At 40.8% G+C, this 22,309-nt stretch overlaps 1 protein-coding gene across 1 annotated transcript; it reads left to right on the forward strand.

The window, feature by feature from the left end:
• Positions 1 to 14,229: 14,229 nt before the first annotated feature.
• LOC113886196 (density-regulated protein) lies at positions 14,230 to 15,575 on the forward strand. Its single transcript, XM_027532205.1, has one exon. The coding sequence runs from the start codon at positions 14,361 to 14,363 to the stop codon at positions 14,955 to 14,957; it is 597 nt and encodes a 198-aa protein (XP_027388006.1). The 5' UTR covers positions 14,230 to 14,360; the 3' UTR covers positions 14,958 to 15,575.
• The last annotated feature ends 6,734 nt before the right edge of the window (positions 15,576 to 22,309 follow it).

Here is a 22,309-nt window from a genome sequence, read left to right on the forward strand (position 1 = left end):
GCTGTCATGGTGCACCTACGTAGATTCTTCCCCTTAGAAGACTCTGAGTTCAAATGCAGGGATGTATTGGGTTTCTCTGCAGGCTCAGTCGGTAAAGAATTGACCTGCAATGCAGGAGACATGGGTTTGATCCCTGGATGGGAAAGATCCCCTGGAGAAGGAAATACTGGCAACCCAGTCCAGTATTCTTGCCTGGAGACTTCCATGGACAGGGGAGCCTGGCGGGCTGCAGTCCATGGGGCCACAAGAGTTGGATATGACTTGGCCACTAAACCAAAGTAATCACGCAGTTATTTCCTGGAAATAGCACCTCCAAACACTCTTTCTTCTGTGTCTTTGGTAACTTCTCTGTCCCCACCCCAATCACAGAAATGACCTAGTGGCTCAGACTGCCCCAGTGTCTAGTCCTCTGGACATAGCAATTGTTCATAGAGGGGAATGCAACTTACATTCATCACAGTTTTATCTAGGTTTTATCTGGATGGGGCTAGATGGGCCATTTGCTTTTCTCTCTCATCAGGAGATGTAAAAATTGGGGGGAAAAATCAAGTAGGCATATCTTCACATATGGCAAAATGAAATAAAAGTACTATTTTATATTAAAAGCATCCCTCTTCTCAATTTGCTTCCCCATTGCCTCATAAAGCAAGAACTTGTGTTCTTCATTGTCATAGCCCAAACACTGAGCACCTGGTTAATGCTTCGCAAATATAAAATGAATGAATGAAGAAAGGAATAGACACTTCTCAGTACTGCCTATAAGTCAATGCTGTCAGAAAATGGTAGGAGAAAACAAAAAAGACTTCAAATGTTCTTTCTTTTTAAGTTACTGAGGATTACTGAATACAACTAAAGAACATGATTAATTACTGTTTGGGTGATGTTAAGTTCTCAATTTGCCTTGCTCTTCTTCCCTTCTGTATCGCTATGGGAAAGTCAGACCCTGAGAGACACACAGTTCCCCTTACCTGTCAGCAGAAAGAAGCCCTGGTCTCAGAGTCATCTCCAGAGGGAATGCTTTTCTTACCTCTGTCCCTCTCTTGCTCCTTGCCTGGGTGTCTGATAGATGCTGACAGCCCTGACTCCCTTCCTTGTGCCAAATAGCGTCCTCACCAAGAAAACTGTGCACAACCTGATTTTGATACCGGCTGCAATTATCTCTCTCCTTGTAAATAATATCTTCACTTCCTGATAGTTTCTATGCCACGAGCTGTGCCTGATCTCAGAGCTTGGGGGGAAAAATCATACAATCAAGTTTCTCAGATTTTAAGGAGAATTACTTATGGATCTTACTAAATTCCGAGTGTTTCCCAGTAGGGAAGTGGGTGGGGCTTGAAATAAGACATTTCTAACAAGTTGATGTGGCTGGTTTACCCATGTAACATTGAGTAGGAAAGACATGCCATTTTAGCTTCAATATTCTTAGATGTAAACCTTGGACAATTAACCTCCATTCCGATGGATTCCCAGGGTTGTAATAATTGAGACATAGAATGTAAATAAAAGGTTTTAAGGGTCTACAACTCACTGCTGCTGCTAAGTCGCATCAGTTGTGTCCAACTCTGTGTGACCCCATGGACAGCAGCCCACCAGGCTCTGCTGTCCCTGGGAGTCTCCAGGCAAGACTACAACTCACTATATAAACCTAAACTTTATACCCTTGTGATCACCTTAGCGTAGTCATTCTCAACATCGAGTCAATCCCAATATTTATATATAAATATATATATAAATATAATATATAATATATAAATATTAAGGCCTGAGGGGCAATAAAAAATTTACTAGCTCAAAAATAAACTTCCCTACTGGCATTGGTGCCTAAAAGTCACAATTATATATAATTTATAATGGAATATTTGGACTGGAAGGACCATTAGGGAGTGTCTATGTGAGCGGATTTCAAAACCAGCTGAAAGTTAGAATCATCTGAGTATTATTGAAAGAATAAAGACCCATCCTGGAACCACCCACAAATCTGAGAGATGTCCACACACTGGTGTCAAGTGTATCCTCCAGATGAGTCTGATGTAGCCATTCTCATACTCAAACTTTATATCCATTGAGCTCTAATTCTGTCATTTTGCAAATGGAGGGACCAAGACTTACTCAATGGGCTGAGCCTTTTTCCTATTCCCTCAAGACAGGGAATCTGGGGACTAGTTCTGTAATGGGACTCAAGAAGTTAGAAAACTGGAGTGGGGAGTTCTGACCCAGAACAGAAGGAAGTCCCCAGATTAGTCTAATAAACATAGCTGAATCTATTCACAGCAACCGAGATCTAAGAAACTAGGAAGAGAAAGATTTAACTTAGCAATCAGAAGTTAGAAAACTGGAGTGGGGAGTTCTGACCCAGAACAGAAGGAAGTCCCCAAATTAGTCTAATAAACATAGCTGAATCTATTCACAGCAACCGAGATCTAAGAAACTAGGAAAAGAAAGATTTAACTTAGCAATCAGGGCCAAAATCAGAGAAAACGACATGTGTTCACATCCAATATCTTTCCCATTTGGGGAGTGTATCTGATTCAGATTATGGGAGTGAAGTGAAGTGTTAGTCACTCAGTCATCTCTGACTCTTTGCAACCCTATGGACTGTAACTGCCAGGCTCCTCTTCTATGGGATTCTCCAAGAAAGAATACTGGAATGGGTTGCCATTCCCTCCTCCAGGGGGTCTTCTCGGCCCAGAGATCAAACCCGTGTCTCTTGCATCTCCTGTTTTGGCAGGCAGATTTTTTTTTTACCACTGTGCCACCTGAATGAGAGGGAGAGAAAACAGTAGGTACATGAGTGCAGAGAATGCCTAGAAAAATGGTGAGGAAAGAAAGTGGCAGAAGGCTTGGAGACAAGGCAGGAGGGGGAGACGAGGCAAGGATACACCTGTGAACACCCATGCTGGTCATTTCATTCGCAACCCAGCAAGAAGAGTAGATATTAGAACTGGAAATGTCTTTAAAATCAGCCAGCTCAAGCTGCTCCTGTTCCCAATGTACTCGCCTAAGGTTATGACAGCACAGATAAAACTAAACCAGGTTATCTGCATCTAAATGTCGAAATTACTCCACTTAGCATCCTCCCTGACATAAAGAATGCAACTGAATAAAGACATTAAGTTAATTTTTATTGAAAATCTCTGATGTGGCAGGCACTAATTCCAGGATCTTTGTATTTATTATTTCTAATTCTCACAATCACCCTTCATGGTGGTAGGATAATCACTGCACAGATGGAGAAGCTGAGGCAAAGAGATTAAATAGCTTGCCCAAGTTCATACAGGTAGCCTATGGTAAAACCAGAATTTGAATTCTGATTGGTCTGATGTCATGAGTGTTCACAGCTGAATAGTAGGGAGACAGGTACGAACTGACCAAATGTCTTAGAAAATTGAATCTCTCCATCCAAAGCTTCAACAGTGCCCTGCCAGGTGAAACCTGGGGCAGGGGGAGAAGCTTAAGTTCTCCTCAGTACCATGGTCAGTTATTCAGCTTTTTGATGGTAGACTGTGCCCTCTGAGCCGTGTGGGCCAGCCTTGGGTCTTTCTTCATGTGTGAGCACATTTGGAGTTTAGTCTTTTTTTAAATTTTAAACCACAGCTGTTCCTAAAGAGCCTCCAACCCCCATACTAATGGGTGCATTTAAAAACAGCTTGTTTTAGGGAAGGTTATTTGCAATGCAGGAGTTTGATCCCTGGATCAGGAAGATCCCCTGGAGAAGGGAATGGCTACCGACTCTAGTATTCTTCCCTGGAGAATTCCATGGACAGAGGAGACTGTGGACTACCTTCTATGGGGTCGAAAAGAGTCGGATGGGACTGAGTGACTGATACTTAGCACCTCATGGTATTGACAAATCAGACTTGACTAATAACTGCTCCACAGCCCCTGTGCATAAACACACACACATTCACAGATATATGCATTCACGTCTGCACATGTACACAAACACTCCCACATAAACACAGAGTAACACATCACCTGCACCCTCTTTGGTGTTCAGCCTGAGCCTTGAGCTGTAGAGGGGAGGCAGAGCCCTGAATTCTACTGAGAAATTTGTCTCTCTGTAAATAAAGTATTGATCTAGCACTTCTCCTATAAGAGTAGTGGGCATCCCTTCCACCAGGTATTGCCCCGACATACCTGAGGCAGATAAAGCCATCAGCCTCTCCCCAACTTGGCTTCTTTAGTCTCTGGAAGATGAGTTCAGTCACCCAGGCCCCTGAGTTCTGAGAAATCCTGCCTACAGCCATGCCTGGAGGATGTCCTTCTGAAGACGGGACATCTTGGGTCCGTTGCTCCGTATGCCAGGGTACAGACCAGTGCTGGTCACTCATGGAACTCTCACTAATGTTCCTGACTACATGAGAAAAACAGAGTAAACACAAGGAGTTAATTTTTCATAATTTAAAAATATATTCAACATCAGGACTATTTTATTCTCCTGGGATTATATCCTTTTGTTGTTGTTAAAAGGTCTTTGTGTGTGTGTGTGTGTGTGAATGAAATGATGATGATAGTAGACAGCATTTGTTTTTAAAAATATCCTTTTAAAGGACATTGCAAAGGAAATAGCTAACCCTGTCTCAGTTCCCCATTAAAATAGTAGTCCATGAAGTACAAAAATCTAAGAGCCAGGGTCTCACCTACCCATGAGGAGGAGGAGGGCTTAGAGAGCCTACATTAGTTTAGCAGAGCCGTGTCTATTAAAATAGTAGGGAGGGGGCTAGAGAAGAAGGCTAAAGAAAAAAGGGCAAGACATTGACTGAGAAGACACTTTGTCTGCAGTGCGGAGATAGTACCTCATTCATCAGCTCATTTTTCAAGAAGCTTCTAAGGAAGGTAGGATTATTTCTGTTTTACAGAGAGGTAAACTTACATTCAAAATTTTCGATGAGTTGACTAAGGCAACACAACTGAATACAAGTCATAAGTTGTACCCAAGCTTAAAGTCTTGATTTTTATCCCCTAAAGACTGTGAGTTTTTCCCCTGTTGTCAAGGACAGTTCATTAAGTTTCAACAATTCTGGCTGAACCACATGCCACATTGTTCGTGCATTGTAACAATAAGTGACAAGAACACGGTGGTATAACCCTTTTGAGAAGCTCTTGTTTCTTTATATTGGAATCACTCTGGTTTGAGAACCCTGAACAGCTCTGAAAAGTCCATCGGTTGTAATTTACCTTGCTTTTTTGACACCGGTGTTGTTAGTTTTTTTGTGTTTTTTTTTTTAACTCCAAGGAATGAGTCTTTAATTGGATCTGTCTTCACCACTGCCAGAGGCAATTAAGAGGAATATTTCAGAGAAAAAATCACCAATTAGGATGCCCAGGGACATGGAATATTTTTAGGTATTAAATGCCACAAATAAATTTAATTCTAATTGTTCATAATCACAGTTTAGAGATCTCCAGAGGATGAGAGCTCTGAGCATTTACAATGCCTAAATCTAGTTTAAGTTGTCTTTGACATCAATTGTCACTTAATGAAATGACTGCATTTGCATAGTGCTGTTTTGCTGAAAAGAGAATTGTGGCATTATGAAGTAAGATTTATTTTGCATACTGAAAAGGGAAAAGGGTAAGTCTCCCAAGCAATGTAGGGTAGCTCTAATCATATTAAATGCAAGGGAATTTATACAACCAAATATTCACTCATTGAGTTACTTATTTAACAGACTTAGGGTAAACCAAATTGAAAGATTATGCTCTTATGTTATTTGGGAGTTCAAAAAAAGGACAACTGATCTAATCTGGAGTTGGGGGATTGTCAGAGAAGGGTGCCTTGGAGAAGGTATAAGCTAATCTGAACACGGAACAGTAAGTCAGTTATGATAGGGGATGTGTTCCCAGCACAGAGTGGACAGATGTAGAGAGGGGGGAACAGGGTGTTGTGGAAAGTCTGGCTGATTGGATATGACTCTAGTCAGAGCTGGACTAAGTCTGGTGAGCACCCAGAGCAAGTGGTAATGAGGTGTTCCCGATGTTCAGTTAACAAAGCCATTCATATCTCTTTTTACATTAAAAATGAGGCCTCTATATATAGGGATGCAATAAAATCTTTTCTTTTTTGACTTTATTTTCATTTTTGATTGGGGTATAGTTGCTTTACAATGTTGTATTGGTTTCTGCTGTACAACAAAGTGAATCAGCTATGTGTACACATATATTCCCTCCCTCAGGGACCCCCTCCCAGCCCACCCCCACCCCACACCTCTAGGTCATCACAGAACGCCAGACCGAGCTCTGTGCAGTGTGGCTGGTTCCCACCAACTGTCTGTTTTACACGTGGCGGCGTATATATGTCAATCCCAGTCTCCCAGTTTATCCCCTACCTGTGTCCACATATCCATTTTTTATGTCTGTGTCCCTACTTCTGCCCCACAAATAGGTTTCTTTTATATGGACTCAACAGCAAGAACATACTCTACATTCAAGGATGTTAAATAATGTTATGTTATTAAATATAAAATAATATTAATAAATTTATTAATTTATATTAAATAATAAATACTTTGATAAGAGCTAGACCAGTAGTTATTTGTCCAGTTACACAAGGAATGATAGGAACCTGTATTAACTGGCACCATATTTTCTCATTTATTCTGGTTACGTTTAATAGCACTTTATGTATTAAGAATATGCCCAAGTATCCTGAAATTTTTCTCCCCCTTGGAATGGTGATTTTGCTTCCCTTAATCAGAACTATTATAGGTTCCCTCTTTAGGATTCTTCTTCAAGCACTGAGCTGCAATGAAAAGATCATGGACTTCAGAGTCTTGCTCTGACACTTAACCTGTGAAGCCTTCAGCACATTCCTCAACTTTTTGAGCCTTAGCTTTTACATCTAGAAATAGAGAAAATGATGTCTTGAGGTTAACTGGAAGGACTTCTGTAAAATCATCTAACATCATGGAAAGTGAATTTTAGCTCTTTTCGTTCTTTATATACTTAATAAAATATCCAGTCATCTTAATTTCCTTTTTTTATGTCAGAAGTAAAAGGCTCAATTATATTCAACAAATTAGGTTTTGAATGATTTTTTTTATCTGTTCTAAAAAATTAAGTACACACACAAAAGAAGGTAGTGACTTTTGGCAGATGCCAGAGAATAGTCCCCAAATTGCACAGCACAATAACATCATCTTTTGAAATCTGCGCAGCCTGTCATGAAGTCCAGTTTCCATTTGGATGATTGATTCTGGTGCATTTATGGAAAAATCTGCCAAGGTACCTTCATGCAGGCTCGTCTTCAGTCTCCACTGAAGTTGCATTTCATAGGGGTTGGAGGAAGGATATGGAGAAAACAGGTTAGAGAGTGGCTGGCCCAGTCAGCAACTGAAGTCCTAAGTTCACGTTTTCATCGTGGCTCTTCATCTCTTACTTGTTGGCCAGCTCTGCCCTTTCCTGCAGCTTACAGCAGGGCTCGTTAGTGCCTCTCAATCTCCTGAACTCTCCATTCTGGGAATTCACGTACTCATTTAGAGGGGACATCGATGAGCTCAAATGTAGCCAGCAGGAAATTCTAGGGAATTGTGTGAAGCTAAAGGTTGCCCTGTGTTAAAGTGAAGAGTCGTTTTTTAGGGACCAAGCAATACTTTGTTTCTGATTTTTCTGCTGGTCCGTCTGCTGTCTTGGCCTCTCCATATTTTCCTCTCTTCCTCTGTTCATTTTCTTACCCCTCTGCCTTCCTTAGGACATTGTATTCACCCTCCACATAGGACCCTGGGGGCAGGAATACACACAAAGGAGACAAATGGGTCCTGCACGCACATCAGAAGGCGCTGGTGAGTGGCACAGTCACTGTATTCCAGGGACTATCGAGATCAAGCCCTGTGTTGGAGAGTTCAGAGAATGGAAGAGGCTGCGTTTGAGCTGGGCCTCTAGGATTTTTTCCCTTTTTTACAACATTTGTCTAATTATTACTAAAGCCCATGCTCACTGATAAGCATTTGGAAAATGCAGATGAATATACAAATAGGAAAAAAAATTATCATAAACTCACTGGTCTGAGATAGCCATTGTTCTTCTGTGTCCTCATATGTAGTATTTTCTCATGTGTCAAATATTTTTCAAAGATATGATTTTAATATCAGCAGTTGCTCATTATACAGACATATCATTTTATATTTAAGCAGAGATCCTAATGATTAACTCATTTATTCATCCAAAGACCATTTACTATATGACCATCATGTGTCCTATAGTGTTCTAGAGACTGGAGATATAACAGCAAACAAGACAAAGTCACAATCCGTGCAGAACTTATATCCTCTTGAGACAGGAAAACCCTGCAGGGCCCTCCTAAGTACAAAGGTCCCTACATGTCCTCTGCCTCTTGTTTGTAGAAGAGCCGAAATCTCGGGACTTACCTGCTGGTCCAGTGGCTAAACACTCTGTGCTCCCAATGCCGGCTTGCCTGAGTTCAAGTCCTGGTCAGGGCACTAGGTCCCACATGTCCCAACTGAGATCTGAGGCAGCCAAATAAATAAATAAATTCTAAAAAAAAGAAAAGCTGAAATCTCCCAGGCCTCCCTGAGTCACAAAAGTGGGCTCAATCATTCATGATTAGGATAATAGAGTCACAGACCCTTTCAATGTCTGATGCAATATTCCTAAGTCATTTTGTTGCAGGTAGGAATTGAATTGTACAAGGAGACACACCTTATGATTAAGCAAAAGACCTTCTTTGGAAGGGTGCCTCAGCAGAGAGCAGTAGGGTCAGGGAACCCAGGAGAACTGCTCTGCCATGTGACTTGCCGTCTCAGGTTTTATGGTGATGGGCTTGTCTCCTGCCAGTCATCCTGACTTAGGGTCCTTCCTGGTGGCCCTCACATTGCTCAGCTAAGAGGGATTCTAGTGAGGAGGATTCTGGGAGGTTGGGAGGACATGGGATGTCTCCTTTTGACCTTTCCCAAATTCTTCCAGTTGGTGGTGGCTTGTTAGTTCCATGTTCCTTACCAGGACCTCCTGTCATAAAATAACCCATACACATGGATACGTGGTGCCTGGCCAAGGTGGGTGGTTTCAGTCAGTATTTCCCCAAACAGTTTTACAAATACTGTAACTGCTACCAGAGGGGGAAAACTAATTGCATGATGACCAGACTGTGGCTATGACGTAATCTGCTCCATCTTGAGCAGTACTGAATCTATGGCTTGCACAATCCCAGGAACCGGCCTTAAGAGAATGAGATGAACACTGTGCTCCTAATAATCTCTGCATTCAGTTCAGTTCAGTTCAGTTCAGTTGCTCAGTCGTGTCCAACTCTTTGCAACCCCATGAATTACAGCACGCCAGGCCTCCCTGTCCATCACCAACTCCTGGAGTTTACTCAGACTCGTCCATCGAGTCAGTGATACCTTCCAGCCATCTCATCCTCTGTCGTCCCCTTTTCCTCCTGCCCCCAATCCCTCCCAGCATCAGGGTCTTTTCCAATGAGTCAACTCTCCGCATGAGGTGGCCAAAGTACTGGAGTTTCAGCTTCAGCATCATTTCTTCCAAAGAAATCCCAGGGCTGATCTCCTTCAGAATGGACTGGTTGGATCTCCTTGCAGTCCAAGGGACTCTCAAGAGTCTTCTCCAACACCACAGTTCAAAAGCATCAATTCTTCGGCGCTCAGCCTTCTTCACAGTCCAACTCCCACATCCATACATGACCACAGGAAAAACCATAGCCTTGACTAGATGGACCTTTGTTGGCAAAGTAATATCTCTGCTTTTGAATATGCTGTCTAGGTTGGTCATAACTTTCCTTCCAAGGAGTAAGCATCTTTTAATTTCATGGCTGCAATCACCATCTGCAGTGATTTTGGAGCCCCAAAAAATAAAGTCTGACACTGTTTCCACTGTTTCCCCATCTATTTCCCATGAAGTGATGGGACCTGATGCCATGATCTTAGTTGTAGCTTGTTCTGCCCATATATGTTAAGTGAGCAACTGCAATTGTCAGCAAACAGAGGATTCAAACCCATGTTGACCTCTTTGACACTGAGAATATGGCACCTTATGTCATCATGAAGAAGTTACAGAAGATGGACCTTGGCCCATAATCCCACAGACATGGAATGGTTGGGACTTTGTAGGCAGCTTTTTACTGCAAAGACTCTCCTGCAGGAGACTGCTTTTGTTTTGTTGCTTTCACGAAGCCATGTTTAATTAATCTCCGGCCCAAGCACACCTTTCAAATCTTTTGTTCACACAATGCCTTGCCTAACCCGTTGGTCCTTTCCTTAGGGTCAAAGAAATAGAAATGAAGAATAAGTAATTAACAGATAACGAGACCTTTTCCCTAGTTTCCCCTTCAGCAAACTTGTGAATAAACTGTGTGAATAAGATAGCATCTAAAGAAGTATCACAGAAGTCAAAGCTTGCATGCAATGGGAGATGGCAATGAATCTGACCCCCTATCTCAGTGATTAACTGAGATTATTCCCCCCTTTCCCTTTAAAACTTTCCTGGATGCGAACAATCTTTTGGGTTTTGTTTTGGGACGTAAGTCCGCTTTCTCCTGAGGATGCCAGTTTTCTGATTAAAATAACCTTTCTGTTTCTACCAGCATGTGCCTCTTGAGTATTGGTTTATAAGCAGTGAGCAGTCAGACCCAAGTTAAGTAACACTCCAGGAAAGAAAATAGTAAGGAAGCAAAAGATATGTGTGTGTGTGTGTGTGTGTGGATGAGGTAGTGATATTAATAGATGTATAGAAAAAAGTAGAGCAAAGTGGAGATTAGAGAGTGATGGGAGATAGAATATTTACCATTTTTCAATATTTCAGGAATTTAAAAATGTTGCAGCCTCTGTTTTTACATATGCAATTTTATGTACCTCTCTTATTTACTGCCATAAAATAAATATCTGGATTTAGAATATTGACTCCTTCCAACAGTAAATGAAAATACCTGTATTATGCCTTCCTGAACAGCATTGTATGTTTCTTTTTCATCTTTGCCAGTTTTTTAGGCCTGAAGTAAAATTTCTTTGTTTTGGTATTTTATTATTTATTAGATTGAGCACTTTTTAAATTGATTTGTATTTTACTTTTAATTCATTTGTCTGCAGCAGTGGACAGCTTGATAACACATCTTTGTATTGACTTTCTCCTTCTCCTGTTTCTCCTTCCCTGACCTTTATTCCCCTTCCCTGGAATCACTTCTAGTATAAAATCCCTGCATGGAAATCTCCGTCTCAGGCACAGGCTTTTATGAACTCAAGAAGGAACCTCAGAAGGCATCCAGCCTTCTTCTTTGATCTCTTGTGCTCCTCTTTGCACAACTACAGACTTTCCTTGGTAATTAGAGAAGTTGAACCCCAAGCGAGAGCATACAGAGTCAGGCTCTTGGCAATATGGTAATTCACGAGAACACTGTATTCACCTATTCCTCACCTCTGATGTGGTTTGTGAAGGAAGGAAATAGACAGCAGAGTAGAGCTGTCCTTGGCTTTGTTAACCTAAAGAATACAGAAAACATTCTTCTTCCAAGGGTTGGAAAATGGTTGGCCAAAAAATACTTACCAAACTGATGTCAAGACAGATGGAACTAGTCACCACAAAGAGCATTATTCTTTAAAAGGGTCTGTGTTTGCTCTTTGAAAAGGCAGCATTTCTGCTCTGCCAGAGTAAATGGCATATGCAAATCCTGTTTAATACCCTTCCTTGAGGAAGGCTGCTTATTTGCTTTTATGTGTGTTTCTATAAATTGATTAGCCAGGAACTTGCTTGTTTATACCCCAAATAAAACAATAGAGAATTGTAATTATATTTCACTGCTGGCCCACAGTTTCTGCCCTGGAGAATATAACAAAAGGACAGAAACACCCCTCCCTCCTTTGGAACTGAGAGCTGTGCTTTAGGCTGTTGGCAAGATGTCTGTTATGCATGCCCCAGCAACCATCAAATGGGCCCTAGGATTAAGATTCCTGTCTCCAGGCTGAGAGCCAAAAGTTGTACAGTAATTGCAGCATGTTGCTTGGAGTTGAATTTGATAAGGAATTAATGACATGTGAAACATTCTAATTTTGAATATCTCCTGTTTCATTGTGATTAAAAGAATCAAAATGCAATCTGACTTGGGGTTGCAGGTAGCCTAAATTGGGCAACCCTCCATTATCGTAAAAAGCACAGTGAGGTAAGGGATTGTAGTTTCTGTCTGAGAAAATGGGGTGAGTGAATCTCAAAGAAGAAATCATCTTTCCAAGGTCATGTTCTGTACAGATGGTAGAACTTGCCTTTGTGCTCGTCACTGCCTGATTCTTCAACACTGTGCTACCTGCAGATACTCATACGCATAAGATTCATACTCATATGTGTATTGGTGGGGTGCTTTCTGTGGGCTGGGTGTTCTACTATATGTTCCATGGGTACCCACTGTTTTAGGTCAGATTGCCCACAGCTCCTGAATTTGTACAGGGCACCTGGTCACCCAGAGATTCACTACTAAGCTTCCCACTAGGTGTGGCCCAATGACCTAGTTCTCACTAAGGGACTATGAGCACTGGTCGTAAAACGTGCCACAGCTGATCAAGTGCCCAGTAGCAAAATGTGCAAACTTTGCATCTTTTTTCTTCAAGTGCTGTCCTCTCTATTCTCTCTTTCCCTTTTCCCTAAAACAGAAGCCTGATACAGTGTCAGGGAGCCTAGTCAACCACATCCCAGGAGAGAGCAGAGAGTCAAAATAGATGGATCCTGGTAGATGACCTCATGGAACAAAACCACCAGTTCACTCTGGACCACCTTCCTGCCTCTGGGCTACTATGCAGATATAAATGACTCTCTTGTACAAACCACAGTTTGGGGGAGTCTCTTGATTAATATGGGGCTTCCCTGGTGGCTCAGATGGTAAAGAGTCTACCTGCAATGCAGGAGAATCAGGTTCAGTCCCTGGACTGGGAAGATGCCTTGGAGTCCATGGGGTCAGAAAGAGTAGGACACAACTGAGCGACTAAGGCTCACTACCCACCCCCACTTTCATTAATATATCCTGTGGCGCTAGTGGTAAAGAACTCACCTGCCAATGCAGTAGACCTAAAAGACCCAGGTTCAATCCCTGAGTTGGGAGGATCCCCTGGAGAAGGAAATGGCAACCCACTCCAGTATTCTTGCCTGGAGAATCCCATGGACAGAGGAGCCTAGCAGGCTGCTGTCCATAGGGTCACACAGAGTCGGACACAACTGAAGCGACTTAGCAGGCGTGCACGTAACCTGAATAATAAAACTCCAAGGAACTTGGGACACTTAGAAACACTGGAGTCAAGGAGATTAAATAATTTGTCAAAGTTCACTTAGCTAGTTAAGAGGCAGATCAGGATTTAAACCGAAATGTTTCCTCCATTTTCAGGGTTTTTCACCAAACTGTATAATTGACTTAAAAAAGTGCTTCTCAAAGTTTTGCAGGCACTGAAACCTCTTGGAAAACTTATTACTATATAGAGCCCTTCCCCAGACATTTGGATAAGGAGGTTTTGGCCCAGCTTAAGAATATGCAATTCTAACAAGCTCCCATGATGCTGACATTGCTTGTCTAGGGACCATGTTTCTGTAGCACTGAACAGCCCACTCCTTAAACAGGGATGGTAGACAAAAGAATTAGAGAAATTGGATTTTAATTAGAATATTAAGGAATTTAAGTTCAAAAGGCAGAAGTCTTGGGCAACATGACTGAAAGCAGAGAGCTGGCTAATGGTGACAGTAATAACAAGCATGATAAAAGCCAGCATTTATTGTGTTCTGGACACTGTTTTAAGTACTACATGCATATCAGATCAATCATCACATATATTCTCTGAGGTAATTTGAAAATTGCCTTGCGTATACGAGGAAACAAAGTAAGGATTAGTCCCTGTGGTTACAGTCGTGTGTGCAGACTGGAAACATGAACATACGTTTGTCTGACTTCTGCACTGGGATTCCACTTAACCTCTGAATTTTACTACTCCTGTATTTGTCGTGGTACCCAGTTTCATAAGCACAGCTCTTTAATGCTTATTATAAGTAAACATTATTCCTAAAGGGGCACCTGAGGAATTTGCACCAACTCATTTCTCTGGAGAAGCTGAAGTCTATAATACTTGTATTGCTTCAGACCAGCCAAATACACCTGGATTTCTCCAGGCTTTAGTTTTGTCCATTTGTCACATGGTCCATTTGTAGATATGCTATAAGAACTACAGTTGGTGTGTGGAGATGAACTCAGTTCATAGGAGAATTAACAATGTTAAGAAGCAAAGTTCCGGTCTCGCGGGACCGCCGCTGGTAGACGCGCTCTCGGGCGGCTCTGGCTGGGGAAGAGGAATCGCATGTGTCGCTTCAGCTGGCGGTAGTGGCGGGAGCGGAGGCGGCGGAGGCTGTGCGACCGCCTGGGTTTTGAAATGGCTGCTGACATTTCTGAATCAGGTGGGCATGATTGCAGAGGAGACCAGAGGAGCAACACCAAGTTAGATGCAGATTACCCACTTCGAGTCCTTTACTGTGGAGTCTGTTCATTACCAACAGAGTACTGTGAATATATGCCTGATGTTGCTAAATGTAGACAATGGTTAGAGAAGAATTTTCCAAATGAGTTTGCAAAACTTACTGTAGAAAATTCACCCAAACAAGAAGCTGGAATTAGTGAGGGTCAAGGAACAGCAGGGGAAGAGGAAGAGAAGAAAAAACAAAAGAGAGGTGGAAGGGGTCAAATAAAACAGAAAAAGAAAACTGTACCACAAAAGGTTACGATAGCCAAAATTCCCAGAGCAAAGAAGAAATATGTAACAAGAGTGTGTGGCCTTGCAACTTTTGAAATTGATCTTAAAGAAGCACAAAGATTTTTTGCTCAGAAATTCTCCTGTGGTGCCTCAGTAACAGGGGAGGATGAAATCATCATTCAGGGAGACTTTACAGATGATATTATTGATGTCATTCAGGAAAAATGGCCAGAGGTGGATGATGATAGCATTGAAGATCTTGGAGAAGTGAAGAAGTGATTTTGAAAATGTGTCTGTATTTAATGATCTGAACTGATAGTTGATGTGGCCAAAGGGAGAGAGGCCTTTTAAAAATATATATATTTATCCTACAGTAAAACTGTAGCCTACCCCTCGCCCTTTGAATTGTCACTGTTCTGTACGAGGCTGCTTGTTTTTGGGTGTTGTTTTTTTTTTTTTAATTGCCAAAGTCTAATAAATAGGAGAGACTGTCATGCTTATGCATGAGATAGAATTTAGTCAAATAAAAAATTTTGGTCGTTTGGTACTGACTTTTCTCTTTCTTTTTAACTTTATTTTTGGAAAAACTAGATTTTCTGTGGAAAGCTTTTCTGTTGATTATTTTAAAATAATCACAATTTAATCAAAAATGATTTTTTTTTATCTGAGTGATATTTTAAAGATTTGAATTTGGCTTCATCACCAGTAATAACTCTCCTTGCTTATTTGGTGTGGTAGTTTTGAGATGCTTGAGTATCTCATGGATCTATGGTTGAATTTGCTTCATGGTCACCAACCAAGTTCACTTTGTGGGCATATTAACATATTGTTGGTAACAGTTGTTTAAGCTGTTGTGGAGATTATTTGGTAAAGTATATTAAAAGCCTTAAAACCATCTGCACTGTTTGACCCACTTCTTTGGCATTATCCTAAAGATATAATGTCTTGCTTAAAACTATGGATGAGGGTGTTCATCACAGTGCTACTCATAATATTTAAAAAATTGCAAATGATTATAAATGCACAGTTGGGAAATGGTTAAAGAAATAATGGTATATCATATGGTAGGATATTTGCATATATTTTAAAATACTTTCTAAGAATACTTGGAAAGGTGTTTGATAATGGTAAGTAGGAGGTCAGACACCCAAATCCATGTTATACATTATTTTCATCATCTTGAGTGGACAACCATTCAGAGAGCCTGAGTTCTTGTTCTGGCTGTAAATTTATGTGAGTGAAATTCTGCTAGTCATTTGAAAATAATATACACCATTGCTCAGTATAGTCTGGAAAGCAGCAATTGAAATGTGTTTTTCTCGGAAGAGAAGCAGTGACAATGAATCTTAATGAATATATTAAATGAATTTAAACTGTTTTTATAAAGGTCCTAAGTCTGGTGCTACAAATTGGAAAGAAGACTCAGTGGTATTTTAAGTTGCTGTCAACACCTTTAAGAAAGTTAGAACCCATTGTCTGTTGCCATGCAGAATACCATCTTGAATGAATGAGTGGGTTTTTGAGTAATTGAAACATTAGGAAGAATGTATAAATAAAGATGTAAATTAAGAAAATGAAATTCTGCATTAACTGTGAGTTTAGTTAAAATTATCTAATGAAGCAAATTTATCCATTAAGACCACTTGATATGTGTTATGTATGTATTTTGTTGGTGCTAGAAGATGTCTATGTGCTTGTATCAACACATGTGACTTCATGTAAAGATTCTTAATGTTCACAGTTATTGGCAAATGCAGTTTCAGTCCATTTATAGCCACAGTGGATGTTACTGCAGGAAAATGCAGGATTAAAACTGTCCTTGTGTAAAAAAAAAAAAAAAAAGAAGCAAAGTTCCAAGAAAGTGAACAAAGACATATATACTCTTGCTGCTAAGTTGCTTCAGTCATGTCTGACTCTGTGCAACCCATGGACTGCAGCCCACCAGGCTCCTCTGTCCCTGGGATTCTCCAGGCAAGAACACTGGAGTGGGTTGCCATTTCCTTCTCCAATGCATGAAAGATAAAAGTGAAAGTGAAGTCGCTCAGTCGTGCCTGACTCTTTGTGACCCCTTGGAATACAGCCTACCAGGCTCCTCCGCGCATGGAATTTTCTAGGCAAGAGTACTGGAGTGGGGTGCCATTGCCTTCTCCTATATACTCCTAAACAGAAGTAAAAATCACTTTCCACTGAGAGGAGACAGAAGACAATCTTAAACTCAGTCCTCCAATACTTCAAGGTCAGTGTCTCTTTCTGTGCTGTGGCCTGTCAGAATAAACTCACATTTCCAGGGAATTCCCTAAACAATCTGTTAGTTAGGACTCTGCGCTTCCAATGTAGGGGCCATGGGTTCCGTCTCTGGTCTGGGACCTAAGACCCTGCATGCACACAGAAAGAAAGTGAAGTCACTCAGTCGTGCCCGACTCCTTGTGACCCCATGGATAGTAGCCTGCACCAAGCTCCTCCGTCCATGGGATTTTCAAGGCAAGAGTACTGGAGTGGATTGCCATTTCCTTCTCCAGGGAATCTTCCCAACCCAGGCATTGAACCCAGGTCTCCCACATTGTAGACAGACACTTTACCATCTGAGCCACCAGGGAAGTGACCAAAAATAAAAATAGACATTTCCAGATGCTGGAATTCTAAAAACCAGAAACATTAAAATATTTTTAAAAATTACATTTCTAAGCATATCTGACCCCCTTTTGCCTCCTCCAAAACCTCAGGGCACTTGTGGTCCTGGTCTCCCTCTCAGGCAGAACAGCTGAAGCGACCATTTGGAGAGCACGCTAATCCCAGCCAGAGTCAGGGCTGTGGAGGCTTAGTGGAGATTTGTCCGATAATTTGAAGTTTCCTGAGGACTGACTTCAGCTCCTCAGGACCCCAGTGAATGCTCCTTAAAAACAAGTTTAAGGAGACGTGTGTAATCCCACAGAATTGAGATGAAGTGATTAACAGAGGTGTTCTGAGCTGCTGACGGCTGCAGGACATGTGAATGTGTAGGAGTATTTCCTAAGAAGCATCACCGCTGCTCACGTGGCCAGCCATGCATGCGGCATGTCGAAACCAACCTCAGAGGCCAATCTCTCAGCATCAGATAACCCAGGGGACCCTCCTGAGGCCCAAATCTGGAACGAACAGCAAGTCCAAATTGATATGATTTTTCCTCCCAGACATCCAGTCCTTCCTTTTTATGCTAAATCCGACTCTGGCACGTTCTTAAGAGAACAAGGATTCTGTGATCTAAGGAACGCTGGGAATCGGACCTCAGGACTAAAAAGAGCTACAGCGTTGCTGCCAAGGGAGAGAGTCGCCATTGGGTGAAAACAGACCAAGTACTGCTTGGGGTTGTCTTTACCCGGCGCGCTGCGATTCATGGGGTCGCAGAGTCGGACACGACTGAGCGACTGAACTGAACTTACCTGTGTAAGACAGAACACGGCATTTTCCATCTAAACTGTAAGGTTGCAAATGTTCGCAGGGATGTCGAGAAAGGGAACCTTCATTTGCTGTTGGTGGGAATGTAAATTGGTGCAGCCACCATTGAAACCTGCAGTATGGAGGTTTCTCAGAATAACTAAAAATACGACTACCATACGGTCCAGCAGTTCCACACCTGGGTACGTATCTGAAAAAGACCAAAAACACTAATTCGAAGAGAGAAGCGCACCCCAGTGTTTATAATAGCCTCGTTTATAATTGCCAATATGTGGAAGCAACCAAAGTGTCCATCAGCAGATGAATGGATAAAGCAGGTGTGATATATAAAGACAATGGAATATTATTCATCCATAAAAAGAATCAAATTTTGCCATTTGCAACAAAATGGATGAACTTAGTATTATGCTAAGTGCAATAAGTCAGACATAGATACTATATGATATCACTTATACATGGAATCTAAAAAATACAAAAACTAGTGAATATAACAAAAATGAAGAGACTCACAGATATAGAGGACAAAATAGGTGTTGCCGGTATGGAGAGAGAAGGGGGAAGGGACAATTAGGGGTAAGAGAGTAAGAGATACAAACTATTAGGTATAAAATAATTTACAAGAATATATCATACAACACAAGGAATTTGCCAGAATTTTATAATAACTATAAATGGAGCATGTGAAGTGAAGTGAGAGTTGCTCAGTTGTGTCCAACTCTTTCCGACCCCATGGACTATACAGTCCATGGAATTCTCCAGGCCAGAATCCTGAAGTGGGTCACTGTTCCCTTCCCCAGTGGATCTTCTCAACCCAGGAATCGAACCAGGGTCTCCTCCATTGTAGGTGGATTCTTTACCAACTGAGGTACCAGGGAAGCCCATAAATGGAGCATAACAATTCTTAAATGTTATGTGTTATAAATGGAGCATAACATTTAAAAATTGTGAATCACTGTATGTACACTTATATAATTTGGAGAGCAACTATACTTCAATAAAAATAAATAGTAGGTTTACATTATTTCAGATTCAAACCTTGATTTTTTTCCAAGAAGTCATGAGATTTAGTAAATATATATATATGATATATCATATATATATATATATATATGATGCTTAGTAAAAAAAAATAAAAGGTATGGTTCAAAATGAGGCACTGAGAATATAAGGAGACCAAGACATGGAGAAAGAAGAATTTCAGTTCAGAAAACTTTCATATTAGTCCTGGATGTTTGATCTTAGCCAAGAATGTTATCTGTCTGAGTGTCCATATCCTTAATTTGTAAACAGGAGTTAAACAAGTGCCCATTTTATAAAGTTATTAGTAGGACTAAATTGCAAAGTGATGATGAAAACCTTTGTTTTCTGTGTTTTGTAAGTATTTATTTATTCGTCTGCATGCGGGATTTTTGTTGTGGCAGGCAGGCACGTTGCTTTAGTTGCCCTTCAGCATGTGGGATCTTAGTTCTTCAGTCAGGAATGGAACCCAAGTCCCCTGCATTGGAAAGCAGATTCTTAACCACTGTGCTACCAGGGAGGTCTCTGAAATTCTTTGTAAATTGATTTATTTTTCCCTCTCCTCTTCTCTCTAAACCAAGAGAACACAAAGAAAGCCTTAAGATGTCAACCAATATCCTTTCCTCTGAAAGTGAGTCACTCAGTCGTGTCCAGTTCTTTGCAACCGCATGGACTATACAGTCATGGAATTCTCCAGGCCAGGCTACTGGAGTGGGTAGCTGTTTTCTTCTCAAGGGGATCTTCCCAACCCAGAGATCTAACCCAGGTCTCCTGCATTGCAGGCAGATTCTTTACCAGCTGAGCCACTGAGTCTGATGAAACCTCAGCTCAAGAATTCTAGTTAAGTATGAACTTTTGCAGAGACTAATCCCATGTATCTTCCTACTTTCCCATTTCAACTTTGTGTTTATGGTGGTGTCCTAAGACCACTCCTTGGGATGAGCTCTCTGCATCCACGTTATTTCTCTGCAAGGACCTCTGTATCCTAGACTCAGCTGAGCTTATCTCTCTGCTGTCCTTTAGCACCCATTGAAAGGTTGCTCAGTGTACATATACCTCTCACAAAGTGTGTTAGCTTTATCTAGCTACTGTAACAAATTATCCTAAATTCAGCGGCTTGAAATAAAGCCCATTTACCATCTCACAGGTTTGTAGGTCAAAAGTCTGGATGAGCTCAGCTGCTTTCTCTGAGCCAACAGAGCTAACATTAAGTTGTGTTACTTTATGGAGACTCTAGAGAAGAATCTATTTTCAAACTCATTCAGGTTATTAGAACAATTCAGTCTCATGTGGTTGTAGGACTATGGTCCCTATTTCCTTGCTGACTGCTGCCCAAAGGTCATGCTTAGCATTCTTAGCTTCAAGAGATCATCTGCTTGGTGTGTGGCTTCCTTCAAAGCCAACAATGCTGGGTTGAATACTTCTCACTCTTCAAATCTCTCTGCCTCATCTCCTTTTTGCTTTCCTTTTCTGATTCCAGCAGAAGTTTCTGTAATTTTAAGGACTCAAGTGATTAGGTTGGGCCCACCCAATAAACCAGAATTATCTCCTTATTTTAAGGCCTTTAATTTTAATCATATCTTCAAAACTCCTTTCCATTGATGACTAGATTAGTGTTTGATAAACAACCAGAGGAATAAAATTTGGGAGGAGAGTATCTTTTGGAAGTAACAGAAAAACCACACAGAAATTTCCATGGTTATCCTCATCCGAATTTTGCAGAACTGAGCAGTTTCTCACTGTTTCAGGAAACAGAAGACCTAAGAACAACCTGTTTTGCCCTTTTCTTAAGCAATGCAAACCAGAAAGATGCCTCTTTCATCTTGGAATGAAGAGATAGTAAAAAGGTAACCTGTTTTTTAAACCCTTGCTTTGTCATATACTACCTGGAGTTCCAAACCCATCTACAGGTACTTTGCTTCATCTGTAAAATGGGACTCAAAAAAACTAGTCATCTCTCAGGGCTTCCGTGAAGATTAAGGTGAAGCTACTGCTATAAAAGCACTTGATATAATGTTGAGCTATTTGTAAATGACAATGTTTATTATTATACCTCTTTAGAATAACTTGATATAAATAGCACAGAGTACATGGAAACATATTAGTGTGATAACAACTGTACAGAATATTAATCATTTAAATTTCTACCCACTCATAAACATACATACACATATGCGTACAAAAATAATGAACACAACAGCTCCTAACCTGAAATCTTTTTTTAAATGTTTACTATAATTTTATTATTTTTTAAAATATTTTATTTATTTATTTGGCTCACTCAGTCTTAGTTGCATCATGAGGGATCTTCAGTTGCAGTGTGCAAACTCTTAGTTGGGGCCTATGAGATCTATTCCCTCACCAGGGGTTGAATCCAGGCTCCCTGCCTTGGGAGCATGGCGTCTGAGCCAGTGAACCACCAGGGAAGTCCCCTATCCTGAAATCTTGACACTTGGGTTGTTTGTGATCAGTCGTGGAACAGGACAAAAGTAATTTGACATTCAAAATATATGTTCAGATTCTTGACATTCAAATATATGTTGCCTATAATATAACATATACAGTACTGGGAAACCTTACATTCTGCAAAATTATGACTAAAATAGTAAGACAGTGAAACACACAAGGGTGAAGTAAGCCAGTTAGTATCTATGTAACATTTTAACTAGAGCACTGACAGAAGAAGGATGAAAGCTTTTAACCAAAATATAAGCCAAACCAGAATGCTAAATTGCTAATGCATAAGGAAATATTACTGTTAAATATAAGATCCAAAAAATGAAGATAATGATAGAAAAAAGTTTTTTAAGTGATGGTAGAGGCTGCTAGGTTTGGAGATAAGAACCAACATGTAACTATATAATAAGACATAACTATATATAAGGCGTAAATATATAATAAGAACTTCTGAGATAGAGTATGTGGTCAGTACAAGATGATGCTCAGGTTTATATATCCATTATCTATTGTTGTAAAACAAACGCCAAATGTAGTTGTTTAACAACAATTTATTATTTGCAGGAAATCTGAAGGTCCACTGAGTGGTTTTACAGATCTGAGCCAGGCTTGGTTGATCTCAGTTGGTCTCACTGGTGCATCTTAAATCAGTTAGCAGGTCATCAACAGTCTGGCTGATTTAAGGAGACCTCAAATGAGATAACTCTTCTCGGCTTCAAGTG

The sequence above is a fragment of the Bos indicus x Bos taurus genome, chromosome 29 (assembly GCF_003369695.1).
Source record: "Bos indicus x Bos taurus breed Angus x Brahman F1 hybrid chromosome 29, Bos_hybrid_MaternalHap_v2.0, whole genome shotgun sequence".
Taxonomy (NCBI): domain Eukaryota; kingdom Metazoa; phylum Chordata; class Mammalia; order Artiodactyla; family Bovidae; genus Bos; species Bos indicus x Bos taurus.